Genomic DNA, 15,102 nt, shown 5'->3' on the forward strand with positions numbered 1-15,102 from the left:
CCTGTTGCAGGAGCTCGGCTGGGTGGTGAATCAGGCCAAGAGCAGTCTTCAGCCTGCTCAGTCGTTGGAATACCTCGGGGTTTGGTTTGATATGAAGCAGGGTAAGGTTTTTCTGCCAGAAGCTTGTATTCAAAAGTTGAATGTACCAGCTACATTTGTTGATGAACGCTCTGCGCCTGACCATATGGTCCTACCTACAAGTAGATGGTTGAGTGGCGGCAACCTTGGAAGTGGTGCTGTGGACAAGGGTGCATATGCGTTCTCTTAGCACTCCCTGCTGTCTCGGTGGAGTTTGCAGTCTCAGGACTATTTGATTCGGCTCCACCTGCTGAGGAAGGTCTCCTCCCAACTGCAGTGGTGGCTATAAATGATCATCTAAGGAAAGGAATTTCCCTAGCACCACTGGACTGCCTAGTACTCAAGACGGATGCGAGCCTTCATGGTTGGGGAGCTTTTTGTCAGGAGCTGGCAGCACAAGGGCACTGGAATGCAGAAGAGTCTCTTTGGAACTTCAGTCGGCTGAAAGCCAGGACGGTTTGGTCAGCATGTTTGCAGTTCGGCGGCAGGCTACAGGGTTGCGCTGACTGGATAATGTCATACAATTCAACAACGTTGGCTTACATCAATCAGCATGGAAGAACCAAGAGCCAGCAAGTGTCACAGGAAATAGATCAACCTATGGAATAGGCCGAAGTGCATCTCCAGGTGATCTCAGCCTCACACAAAGCAGGAAAGACAATGTAGGAGCAGACTTTCTCAGCAGGGAGAGTCTTGACCTAGGAGAATGGGTGTTGTGAGACAAGTCATTTCAGCTAATTCTGGATTGCTGGGGTCTCCTGTTTCTAGACCTGCTGGCAACTTCTCACAATGTGAAAGTTTCGCTATTCTTCTGTCGCAGGAGAGATCCAAAGTCATCTGGGATCAATGGTCTAGTGCAGGAGTGGCCGGAAGACAAGTTGAAGTATGCCTTTCTTCCGTCGCCCTTGTTGGCTAGATTGATTTGGAGAGTTGAGCGCCACAGCAGGATGGTGCTCCTGGTTGCTCCAGATTGGCCCAGGAGACCATGGTATGCAGATCTACATCGACTCCTGGTGGACTCGCCCCTTCGACTTCCAGCGCATAGGAATCTGTTGCGTCAGGGACCTGTTCACAAAGATCCAACTTGATTTTATCTTACGATGTGGCCCTTGAAAGGGCTTGCTTACTGAAATGTGGATACTCTGCGGCAGTGATTTCCACCTTGCTAAGAGCTAGAAAGTTCTCCACGTCCTTGGCCTATGTGCAGATTTGGCAAGTGTTTGAGGCCTGGTGTAAAGTTCAAGGTGCTCTTCCTTGTTCGGTCAAACTCCCACTCATTTTGGAATTTTTCCAGCAAGGTTTGAAAAAAGACTTGCCCCTCAATTCCTTAAAAGTACAAGTAGCAGTTCTCGCCTGTTTTAGGGGTCAGGTGAATAGTGGATCCTTGTCTGCTCATCATGATGTGGCCATTTCCTGAAAGGAGTGAAACATCTTTGTCCTCCCTAGCGGTTTCCGGTACCCTTGTGGAGTCTTAATTTGGTGTTGGATTTCTTAGCACGCTATACGTTGAGGCCAATACGTAACCTTTCCTTGTGGTTACTGACCTTGAAAATGGTGTTTCTTGTGGCGATTTGTTCTGTGCATAGAGTTTCCAAGCTGCAGGCCTTGTCTTGCCGGGAGCCATTCCTCTAGGAGACTCTAGGGGTGGTACAACTGCGTACTGTTCTTTTCTTTTTACCAAAAGTGGTCTCTGAATGTCATTTGAATCAGTCTATCTCCCTACCATCCCTGGACCCTTGGATGTCAAGAGACATATCATCAAGTATCTGGAGGTTACTAAGCCATTAGGGAAGACGGATCACCTGTTTGTCTTTCACAGGGGTACTTGACAGAGCCAGCTTCGCAGGCTACAATAGCTTGCTGGATTAAGGAGGTAGCATGGCTGCATACGTAGATGCTGAAAAGCCGTTACCTAGTCAGGTTAGGGCTCATTCCACTAGGGCTCAGGCAATGTCATGGGCAGAAGTTAGATTGTTGTCTCTCATCAACATTTGCTGAGCTGCAACTTAGTCCTCCTTACACACCTTTTCCAGGTATTATTGTCTGAATGTGCAGGCCTGGGAGGATGCAGCCTTTGCAAGAGTGATTTTGACAGGATCGTGGGCAGCCTCCTGCCCTATTCAGGAGTAGCTTGGGTACATCCCACTGGTTCTAGATTCATCTGACCAAATGCTAAGAAATGAGAAATTACTACTTACCTGATAATTTCCTTTTCACGATCAGATAAATTTAGCTTCCTGCCCTTGGCTGCCAAATGATTGGTTATGGTCCTCCTGCGTGGCTATGTGTTGTTTATTTTTTATTTTATTTATTTGCTTTTATATACCGACATTCGTTGGGGTACATCACATTGGTTCACATTGTAACAGGATAATAGCATGACGGAAGTCGTACCATTTTTACATTGTAACATTAAAACATGCGTAGGAACAGTTTAACAATGAAACATAGGTTAACAGTTTAACAATGAAACATAGGTTAACAGTTTAACAGTGAAACAAAGTGGGACGTAGGGACAGTATATGTACATAGTAACAGTTGAGGAGAACTTTATACGTGGTGGGTTTTTTTTTTTATGTCTTAATTATTATATAAGGTGTTGTTATATAATAAGGTGTTATTATATAATAATTACCAGTAAGTGTTAATCCAGTCCTTAAACTAGTGTTAACTCATTTATCCCAGGACAAGCAGGATGCTAGTCCTCACATATGGGTGACGTCATTGATGGAGCCCTATTGCGGAAAACTTTCTGTCAAAATTCCTAGAAACTTTTGACTGGCACTCTGAGCCCACTGAGCATGCCCAGCATGCCATGATATTCTCAGCCACAGGGGTCTCCTTTCAGTCTTCATTTTTCCACGCTGCTTTTGGCATCGCGGAGCAGGAGCCTGTGTGAGTTTTCTCACACAATTCTGACTAAAAATCAGATTTAAAATTCATAATTTCTCTCCCATATCGGGGTCTTCCTCATTACCACTGGCCGGTGAGTAAGATATTCTCATTTCGACTCATTTGAGTAAATATATTTTCTTTAGATTTACATCGACGGCTGTCGATGGTATCATGGCCATGGGATTCAAAAAGTGTCCCAATTGTAATTGGACCATGTCGATTACGGACCCTCACTTCGAGTGTGTATTTTGCTTGGGCCAATCGCATGATATAACATCTTGCCTGAAATGTGCTGAAATGACCACTAAAGGTCGGAAGGCGCTACAAGAAAAGATGGAACACCTGTTCCATCTTCAACTTTTACCTTCTCCATCGACATCCACTCAGTCATTTCCGGCTGGAGTTTCAAAACGACTGATCCTTAAAAAAATGTCGTCCGGAAGGTTCAGGGGACCGTTTATCACTGACCCCATCCATGGCATCAACGAACTCAGCGTCGTAACATCGACCAAAACATCGACATCCATCGATTCCAGAATCTCTGCTATCCCCGGAGAAGTAGACCGCCAAGCGGCCTCGCCTGCAGGAAACACGAGGCCTTCGACACCGAGGCATTCACCTTCTGTCGAGGTGCCATCCATCGAACCTCCACAGGGCCCTGTGGTAGGACTGATAACGCCCCCACCGCCACCACGTGTAGCTGCTCTGCCTGCATCAGCTATCACGGAGGAATTGAGCGGATTTATCTGCCAAGTGGTGCTACAAATGCTACAGAAGCATCGACCATCAACACCGATGCCCTCGCCGACACCAATGTCGATACCAGTGCCCACACCGATGCCGGTGCCCTCACTGTTGCCGGCACCTCTGCTGATGCCGACGCCTCAACCGATGCCGGTACCTGTACCAATGCCGGGACCACCCCCGACGACACCGATGCCACTACCTGGGGCTCCCGGTCAGCCAGAATTTGCTTTATTCCAACTATTAATGGATAGATTCGACGCCATCGTCGGTGCTCTTCCATCAAAATCTATTCCAACTAAACCGATCGGGGATGTTCCTGGACACAGGCCTGTCATTGATGCTCAGCCAGGGCCTTCAGGACTTTTTTGACCACTGGGATCTTCTCCCACTTCCCCTTCCAGGGAGGAGCCTTATGACTCATGGGGAAGGCCAGCATACTGATACTTCCTCAGAAAGCTTCATGTCTGACCCTTCTCCTCCAGAAGGCAGGAAGAAATCTCTGCCAGAGGACTTGTCCTTCACGAATTTCATAAAGAACATGCTAGACACAATACCATTCAACTTAGTGTTTGAGAAAGACATGAGACAGCAGATTTTAGAAGTCTTACCGTTCGTAGATCCTCCAAAAGAGGTCCTGGCCGTTCCTGTCCACGAGGTGCTTTTGGAGTTGCAACATAGACTCTGGGGACATCCATGTTCGGTTCCACCCATTAAGAAAAGAGTGAATACTACCTATCTTGACCAACATGTTCCTGGTTACCAGAAATCACAGTTGCCACATCAATCTGTTGTAGTTGAGTCAGCTCAAAAGAAGTCCAAAAGAGTACGACCTCATTCCTCCACTCCACCTGGCAGAAAAGTATTCTAAGGAGGTATGCTCAATTCAAGGATTGAGTCTATCAACTTTATATGACGCAATACCAAAGGAATCTATGGAAGCAGATGCAGGAACTTTCCAACTCCCTACCTCAGCAGCACCAGGAGACAGCTCAGGGACTTGAAGCTGGAAAGCATGAAGTCCGGGCCGCCTACGACAACTTTGAAACAGCTTCAAGGGTGGCAGCCTCAGGAATAAGTGCACGTCACTGGGCATGGTTAAAAGCCTCTGACCTTAGGCCTGAGGTACAAGAAAAGCTGGTGGATCTGCCCTGCGTAGGTGACAACCTCTTTGGGTCAAGAGTTCAGGATGCAGTGGCCCAGCTGAAAGAACACACAGAGACATTGCGCCAACTGTCGTCTGTTTCGCAAGACCCCTCTTCATCACTGTCTCGCCATCCACCAAGGAAAGAATCTAGAAGACCTTTCTATAGACAGAGACGATACTATCTACCAGCATCCAGGGGTAGATCTTCTCGTCCTCAACAAAGATCTCAGCCCAGGCAGCCTAGAGCTGCTAGGCCTCAACCGCCACCGCAGACGGGACCGGCTGCAGGTTTTTGAGGCCATCACCAGAGACCAAAGCCATCTCCACAATCCAAAACCGAACCTGCCAGTAGGAGGCCGAGTTTCCTCCTTCTACAACTATTGGTTACAGATGATAACAGACCAATGGGTACTCTCAGTAATATCATGAGGTTACCCACTCAATTTCCTCTCAACTCCAAGAGACTCTCCTCCAAAACCTTTCGTTAAACGAAAATCACATAATTCATCTACAAGCAGAATTATCCACCCTTCTGAGAGCCAGAGGTGTAGAACTGGTGCCCCGGACTCAGCAGGGCAGAGGATTCTACTCCCGTTACTTTCTCATTCCATAAAAACCGGAGGCCTACGTCCCATCCTAGACCTCAGAAATCTCAACAAATTTCTAAAGAAAGAAAAGTTCAGGATGGTCTCTCTAGGCACCATGCTTCCACTTCTTCAAACAGGAGATTGGCTTTGTTCTCTGGATTTACAAAACGCTTACGCTCACATTCCAATATTCCCTCCTCATCGCAAGTATCTACGCTTCCTGGTGGGTCATCAACATTTCCAGTACAGAGTACTACCATTCGGACTTGCCTCAGCTCCCAGAGTATTCACAAAGGGGCGGATTTTCAGACTCCGCGAATAGGCCTACTTTTGTTTGCGCTCCAGGCGCAAACAAAAGTACGCTGGATTTTAGTAGATACGCGCGGAGCCACGCGTATCTGCTAAAAACCTGGATCGGCGCACGCAAGGCTATCGATTTTGTATAGCCGGCGCGCGCCAAGCCGTGCAGCCTACCCCCGTTCCCTCCAAGGCCGCTCCGAAATCGGAGTGGCCTCGGAGGGAACTTCCTTTTGCCCTCCCCTCACCTTCCCCTCCCTTCCCCTACCTAACCCACCCACCCGGCCCTGTCTAAGGCCCCCCTTACCTTTGTCGGGGGATTTACGCCTCCCTCCGGGAGGCGTAAATCCCCGCGCGTCAGCGGGCCTCCTACGCGCCGGGACGCGTCCTGGGGGCGGGTCCGGAGGGCGCGGCCATGCCCCCGGGCCGCCCCGGGCCGTAACCACGCCTCCGGGTCCACCCCGAAACACTCCCGGCACGCCCCCTAAACGCCGCGTGGTTCGGGCCCGCCCCCCGACACGCCCCCGACACGCCCCCCTCGGAGAACCCCGGGACTTACGCGAGTCCTGGGGCTCTGTACGCGCCGGTGAGCCTATGTAAAATAGGCTCACCGGCGCGCAGGGCCCTGCTCGCCTAAATCCGCCTGGTTTTGGGCGGATTTAGGCGAGCAGGGCTCTGAAAATCCGCCCCAAAATGCCTGGCAGTAATAGCAACACATTTACACAAGGAAAGTGTCCACATTTTCCCCTGTCTAGACGACTGGCTCATCAGAAGTCAATTTCAACAAGGAGCACTAACTTCTCTAAACCGAACAATTTCTCTACTTCACTCCATGGGATTTCTCATCAATTATCAAAAGTTCCATCTCATTCCGTCTCACTTGCTTCAATTCATCGGAGCAGAATTGAACACCATCCTCTCAAAAGCCTTTCTTCCTGAGGATCGAGCAGACACACTTTCCTGTTGGCAAACTCACTACACTCGAAGAAACAAGCAACAGCTCATCAGTTTCTAACTTTATTAATCCACATGGCCTCCACAGCTTGTCACTCCTATGGCAAGGCTAGCCATGAGAATAACCCAATGGACTTTAAGGTCCCAGTGGATCCAAGCCATTCAACCACTGTCCTCTCCAATTCAAGTAACCCACCAGCTACGTTCATCTCTACTTTGGTGGGTGAACAAGGACAACTTGCGCAAGGGCCCGCCCTTCCAACAACCAGTCCCACAGATAACTTTAACACAGATGCATCCACCTTAGGTTGGGGAGCTCACATAGACAGTCTCCAAATTCAGGGTACTTGGACAAAACTCGAAGCAACATTTCAAATCAATTTCCTGGAACTTCGAGCTATACGTTATACTCTGCATGCGTTCAAGGACTGCCTTTCACACAAGACTGTTCTGATTCAAACGGACAATACAGTAGCCATGTGGTACCTGAACAAACAGGGAGGTACGGGCTCGTATCTCCTTTGTCAAGAAGCCGCACAGATTTGGGACTGGGCCTTGACACATTCCTTATTGCTACGGGCAACTTATCTAGCGGGCATCCACAATGTAGCTGCAGATCGCCTTAGCCATCAATTCCAACCACACGAGTGGTCCCTGGATCCCTTAATAGCGACCAGGATATTCCAGCATTGGGGACAACCAACAATAGAATTCTTTGCATCACACCTGAATCACAAAGTGGACAAGTTCTGCGCTCGGCACAGGCAGAAACACCAGCCAGCCAAGGATGCTTTTGCTTGCCCTTGGAACTCAGGCCTTCTATACGCGTATCCTCTGATACCGCTAATTTATTTATTTATTTATTTATAGTTTTTTTATATACTGCCGCTCATCAGAGATATCCCGTCAGTGTACAGTGAACAAGAACTTACGCCGGAGCGTTATACATTTAACAAGGGTTAATATATAGGTATTTGAACATAAAACAAGTTGAAGCAATTAAAAACAATACAATCATTTAGGTGTAACTTAACTGAACTGAGTTAAACAGAGCTGGTGAATATAGGGATTCTAGGAAATTAGGTATGAGGTTAGGGAAGGGTAAAGAAGAAAAGGAATTCTAAATTAGAGGTGGTAATAATAAGCTAAATTAGAGGTGGTAATAAATTACCACCTCTAAATTAAATATTAAATAATATTAAATAGTATTGAATATTTAATTTAGATAATTAAATATTTAATCAAATAATATTTAATTAAATATTTAATTAAATAATATTTAATTAAATATTTAATTAAATATTTAATTAAATATAAAATAAATAATTAAATATTAAATAATTAAATCGAATAATTAAATTAAATATTAAATATCAAATAATTAAATATAATTAAAGATAATTAAAGATAATTAAATAATATTTAATTAAATATTAAATATTACATATTAAATAATAAGCTAAATTAGAGGTGGTAATAAATTACCACCTCTAAATTAAATATTACCACCTCTAAATTAGAGGTGGTAATAATAAGCTACAACAGGACAAGGGGTCCATGATACTCATAGCCCCTTATTGGCCTCGACAAGTATGATTTCCCATACTTCTAGGCCTCTCCATCAGAGAACCAATTCGCCTGGGTGTAGCTCCCACTCTCATAACTCAGGATCAGTGTCGGTTGCGCCATCCCAACCTTCAATCCCTATCCCTGACAGCATGGATGTTGAAAGCTTGATCTTACAACCACTCATTCTTTCAACCAATGTCTCTCAAGTGCTTATAGCTTCATGTAAACCCTCAACATGAAAGAATTATTCTTTGAAATGGAAAAGGTTTACTTTGTGGTGCACGAAAAAGCACATTGACCCTTTCTCCTGCCCCACAACTTCTCTACTAGACTATTTATACCATCTTTCAGACTCTGGTCTCCAGAGTCTGTCAGAGTACACCTAAGTGCAATCTCAGCTTACCATAACAAGAGGGAGATGCACCAATTTCCATACAACCTCTTGTCAGTAGATTTATGAGAGGTTTAACTCATCTTAAACCACCAATTCGACCACCTGTCACGGAATGGGACCTGAATCTGGTCTTAACAAGGTTCATGCATTCTCCTTTTGAACCTATGAATTCCTGTGATGTTAAATTTCTCACATGGAAGACAATCTTCCTTATGGCCATTACATCGGCTAGAAGGGTTAGTGAGTTACAAGCATTTGTCACTTTCTCACCCTACACAAAATTCCTACATGACAGAGTGGTTCTCCGTACACATCCGAAATTCCTTCCCAAAGTAGTTACGGAATTCCACTTGAACCAATCCATAGTTTTGCCAATATTCTTTCCAAGGCCTCATTCTCTCCAAGGGGAACGGGCCTTACATACCTTACTACTTAGACCGCACTGCAGTCTATAGGAAATCCACTCAACTCTTTGTATCTTTTAATCCAAACAAACCGGTTAATCCAGTGGGCAAACACACTCTCTCCAACTGGCTAGCAGATTGCATAGAATTCTGTTACAAAAAAGCAGGCCTTCCTCTCCAAGGGCGAGAAAAGGCGCATTCAGTAAGGGCAATGTCAACTTCAGTAGCACACTATTGTTCAGTGCCAATCCTCGACATATGCAAAGCGGCAACATGGAGTTATCTTCACAACGTTGCAGCTCATTACTGTTTGGACAAAGAAGGACGACAAGATTCAGCCTATGGACAATCTGTCTTAAAGAACTTGTTTCCAGTGTAACCCCAACTCCTTCTACATCCAACTGATTCTGATTTTCGGCTGCCTCATTTTCACCAACAATGCTTCAGTGTTCCTTCACTACAAAATGACTCAGCTTATAGCTTGCTAATCATCCATATGTGAGGACTAGCATCCTGCTTGTCCTGGGATAAAGCAAAATTGCTTACCTTGTAATAAGTGTTATCCCAGGACAGCAGGATGTAGTCCTCACGAAACCCACCTGCCACCCCGCGGAGTTGGGTCCGATACATTTTATTATTTTATTTTTTGCTAATGCTTATTGCTACATACGAGACTGAAGGGAGACCCCTGTGGCTGAGAATATCATGGCATGCTCAGAGTGCCAGTCAAATGTTTCTCGAAACTTTGACAGAAAGTTTTCCGCAATAGGGCTCCATCAATGATGTCACCCATATGTGAGGACTACATCTTGCTGTCCTGGGATAACACCTATTACAAGGTAAGCAATTTTGCTTTCTTGTCTGAGCTCAGTGTTTCCTGTTGGCTGAGTATTGAAATGGTTATCTGTTTTTAATCAAGCTTTTTGCTAGTCTGTGCACAATTTGCTTTTGAAGAAAATATTGGCAGGCTGATGTCACTGCAGGGGTATATATACTGTGACGTCAGTTTGCTCCATCTTCATCTGCTGGTAGAGGTGCATAATCCAATGATTCTGGATTCATCTGACTATCCTAAAGAAAATGAAATTATCAGGTAAGTAGTAATTTCTCACTGTATTATGGTCACTAGTGTAGCTCCATAAGTGCTACACTAGAAGCCTATGTTTCCAGTGTCGCTGTTAAGCGATAGCAGAAGCCCCTTGCCCTGGTCACAGTAGGCTGCTACCATGATCCAGGCAGAAAAATAAAGGATAATAAGGTAACGGGAAGGTGGGAGGGGAAGAAGGGAGAGTAGGTGAGGTGGTCCTTGTAAAGTATAAATTTGTTTTTATCATTTGATAGGGCATGGAAGCAAGGGAGAAGGAAAGGTTGAGACCAGGACCAGCTATAGCATGTATTTTTAACAAAAGGAAAGGGGGTATTTTTGAGGGGAGGGGGTGCTGCATGCTCAGTCCAGTCGGGCAGAGCATTGGATCTCAGGTGGGGGACATTGGGGCCAGTAGGCTTGCGATCTCTATTTTTTTTTGTAAAGTCTTGCTATGCCTCTTAACTGGCTATATTATTTTTGAATATAACCGGTTAAGGCTAAAGTTTTCCAGCTAAATATAGCCAGATAACTTTCTAACTGGTTATATTCAAAATCTGTCCTGTTATTTTGAAATGTATCCGGCTACAGTTAGCTGGATAACTTTAATCAGGGATATTCAGTGGGACATTATCGCACTAAATAATGAGGACAAGTTATCCCCTAACTTTAGCTGGATAACTTATCTGCTCAACGTCTTGCTGAATATGCCCTCCCCCATGTCTCCTGTTCATAGTAATCAGACAAATTTTGCTGTAGTAAGGGAGAAGAGCCACCAGGATTATTTTAGGAATAATATTAGTATATATTAATAAAGAAAATAATTATAGACTCTCAACTTCCTGCTTCTCATTTCACCTCTGAAGTGGAACATAACAGGTATTAGCTGGATAATGAAAGCAGAATTCTTGACAAGTAGGAGAGACAGTAGAAGGATACTTTCAATAGCTCAAGTATTGCTTTCTCTGTTGTCAGTTAATTTAAGTAAAAATGCAAGTTTGTGGATAGTGATGGGAAGGAGTGAAAGAGAGAACCTGTTTAGAAAAATGGTGCAGACTGTTTATATTTCATTCTTTTAGCAAATTTTGATTTTGCTATGGATAAGGGGAGACTGCTGATTTGATATCAATCTATAAATGCACTTGAAAAATAAAATGATAACTAATAACCTCTGATTGGAATGTTTTATTTTGGTAGACAATTGTGAAGTTCTTGATGTTCTATGCTGGAGATCTTGGAAATGTTTTCTTTATTGTCACAGTGGGAACAGGACTTTATTGGCTCATTTTCTTCAAAGTAAGTATATGTTGTATGCTATTTACAGGGAAGCTGAATTCTGAGCAGATTAATATGTCAACCTTTTAATATATATTTATTTTGTTGTTTTTTTATTATATTTCTGGTCAGATTATTTAGACAAGTTGTGTCTCTTAAAGAACGTATCTTTTCATTTCTGTTCTTTATACTGCACCAGGAATGAAACTGGACAGACAAGATGTACTTTAAGGTTCTTATCTTATCTCAATTTCTGTGTTTCCCGATCATGGAATTTAATTCACTAATTTTCTGATCCAAACTTGGGAAGGGCAAATTTCAAAAGCTAACTATTTGGATAAATAGGCTGTCTGAAAATTGACCTTCTTTATCCTGCTACATTAGTCTAGATGTGTGGGTTATCTCCCCCTACTAGCAGATGGAAAGAAAGGAGTTGCATTTTTCTCCCAGGACAAGCAGGATGGTAGTCCTCACATATGGGTGACATCATCGGATGTAGCCCTATCACAGAACACTTTTGTCAAAGTTTCTAGAACTTTGACTGGCACACTGAGTATGCCCAGGTTGCCACTAACCCTGCATCCAGCAGGGGTCACCCTTCAGTCTCTTTTTTTCCACACAGCAGTTGCCTCGCGGTTCTTAGGAGCTCTGTGAGAATTTCTCACAAATTTTCCTCACAGAACTTTTTTTCAAAAATTTTGAAAAATTTTCCCCGTCCCGGGGTCCCCCATCAATCACCGACCTCCGCTAACATTCCGGTAAATTTACCAAGTTTGTTGCGGTTGGTTCCCGGCGGTGTTCTTATCGGTGCCCGACGACCAACGACCACACGCCGCCCCTTTTTTCAATATGGTGACCGGGTTTCAGAAGTGCCCTGAGTGTCCGTGGACTATGTCCATTAAGGACCCTCACAACGTCTGCGTTTTATGCTTGGGGCCTTCCCACGACGTCCAATATTGCACTAGTTGTGCTCAAATGACCTCTAAAGGCCACCACGCCCGCCTGGAGAAGATGGAGCACCTGTTTGCCTCTAAGCGCTAGTCTCCATTGACTCCAGCCAAAAGCGCACCGAGTCGGAAGATTTCTTCATCCTCGATTCCTTCTCCATCGAAGTCTCAACAACATCGAGAGAATGGTGATGGCCGTCACCAGCATCGTCCCGCTCAAAGGCTTCAACATCATCGTCGTCAGCGCCGGAGATGGACTGGGCCGAGCATCGCGAGAAGCACCGGCACGGTGCAAATCTTCATTCGGTGCCGGCACCGACAAGCCATCGACATCGGCCGAGCCGCCTTCCAAGAAGTCCCGGGGAGAGGAGCCCCCATCCTCCTCTGGACCCGGGACACTGAGGCGTTCCCCACCTACAACGGTGATGGGTGCCGAGACTTCACAAATTCCTGTGATCCCTCAGCAACGCCTACTCAGCCTCCAACCTCGGCAGCTGCGTTACCCACACCAGCCTTCCGGGAGGAATTGGACCGGATGCTCCAAGAGGCAGTCCTTCAGGCCCTTCGGGGTTTTCAGTCACCACCGGCGCAGACTCTCATACCAATGCCTGATCCGGTGTCTATTATTTTGGCTCCACTCTTCGAACGTTTAGACATGCTGATCGGTGCACTTCCATCGGTGCCATTCCTTCCGGACCATCGGCACCTTCACAACCATCGATCCCTCCTCCGGCATCGATCCCAATTCCTTTGTCTTCGGACAATGAAGAAGCGGACCATGGCTCCTCTCCTCTCCAGAAACCAGAGCCGATTCCTGGGCCATCGGACTTACTCACACCTCGACGTCCATCAAAAACACTGATGCCATCGGTACCACCATTACCATCTTCGGTGCCACCACCACCGATCTCGGTGCCTCGGCATTTTCCATCTGTGCCACCTCCTCATCCAGCTGGACTTGGACTTCTGCCTCCACTTGAAGGCTCACGGGGTGAAGGAGATCCACCATACGATCCTTGGGGTGATGATTCATCTGACTCGCAAGATTCTGAAGACCTTTTGTCAGAGACTTCACCCCCGGAAGAAAGACGCCGCTCCCCTCTGGAGGACCTTTCCTTTGCCAGTTTTATAAAGAAGATGTCTGAGACCACTCCTTTTAAATTGCAAACGGAGGAAGATGCCAGGCATAAAATGCTGGAGGTGCTTCAGTTCGTGGATGCCCCTAAAGAGGGAATGGCAATTCCAGTCCACGAAGTTCTGCTTGACCTCTTACACCATACCTGGGAACACATAAGAACATGCCTATACTGGGTGAGACCAAAGGTCCATCAAGCCCAGTATCCTGTTTCCAACAGTGGCCAATCCAGGCCATAAGTACCTGGCAAGTACCCAAAAACAGTCTATTCCATGCTACTGTTGCTAGTAATAGCAGTGGCTATTTTCTAAGTCAACTTAATAGCTGGTAATGGATTTCTCCTCCAAGAACTTATCCAATCCTTTTTTAAACACAACTACACTAACTGCACTAACTACAACCTCTGGCAACAAATTCCAGAGTTTAATTGTGCGTTGAGTGAAAAAGAACTTTCTCTGATTAGTTTTAAATGTGCCACATGTTAACTTCATGGAGTGCCCCCTAGTCTTTCTATTATCCGAAAGATTAAATAACTGATTCACATTAACCCATTCTAGACCTCTCGTGATTTTAAACACCTCTATCATATCCCCCCTTAGCCGTCTCTTCTTCAAGCTGAAAAGTCCTAACTTCTTTAGTTTTTCCTCGTAGGGGAGCTGTTCCATTCACTTTATCATTTTGGTCGCCCTTCTCTGTACCGTCTCCATTGCAACTATATCTTTTTTGAGATGCGGCAACCAGAATTGTACACAGTATTCAAGATGCGGTCTCACCATGGAGCGATACAGAGGCATTATGATATTTTCTGTTTTATTCACCATTCCCTTTCTAATAATTCTCAACATACTGTTTGCTTTTTTGATTGCCGCAGCACACTGAACCGATGATTTCAATGTGTTATCCACTATGACACCTAGATCTCTTCCTTGGGTGGTAGCTCCTAATATGGAACCTAACATTTTGTAACTATAGCCTGGGTTATTTTTCCCTATATGCATCACCTTGCACTTATCCACATTAAATTTCATCTGCCATTTGGATGCCCAATATTCCAGTCTTACAAGGTCTTCCTGCAATTTATCACAATCTGCTTGTGATTTAACTACTCTGAACAATTTTCTATCATCTGCAAATTTGATAACCTCACTCGTCGTATTTCTTTCTAGATCATTTATAAATATATTGAAAAGTAAGGGTCCCAATACAGATCCCTGAGGCACTCCACTGCCCACTCCCTTCCACTGAGAAAATTGTCCATTTAATCCTACTCTCTGTTTCCTGTCTTTTAGCCAGTTTGTAATACACAAAAGGACATTGCCTCCTATCCATTGACTTTTTAGTTTTCTTAGAAGCCTCTCATGAGGGACTTTGTCAGACACCTTCTGAAAATCTAAATACACTACATCTACGGGTTCACCTTTATCCACATGTTTATTAACCCCTTCAAAAAAATGAAGCAGATTTGTTAGGCAAGATTTCCCATGAGTAAATCCATGTTGACTGTGTTCCATTAAACCATGTCTTTCTATACGCTCTACGATTTTGATCTTTAGAATAGTTTCCACTATTTTTCCTGGCACTGAAGTCAGGCT

General features: G+C 45.0%; 1 protein-coding gene across 1 annotated transcript in view; it reads left to right on the forward strand.

Annotated features, from left to right (window-relative positions):
* TMEM67 (transmembrane protein 67) overlaps positions 1 to 15,102 on the forward strand; it is a 624,701-nt gene that overhangs the window by 477,616 nt on the left and 131,983 nt on the right. The window contains 1 exon segment of the mRNA XM_029591688.1: positions 11,351 to 11,449. Coding sequence (XP_029447548.1) covers positions 11,351 to 11,449 — 99 coding nt within the window.

Source organism: Rhinatrema bivittatum, chromosome 2 (assembly GCF_901001135.1).
Source record: "Rhinatrema bivittatum chromosome 2, aRhiBiv1.1, whole genome shotgun sequence".
Classification (NCBI taxonomy): Eukaryota; Metazoa; Chordata; class Amphibia; order Gymnophiona; family Rhinatrematidae; genus Rhinatrema; species Rhinatrema bivittatum.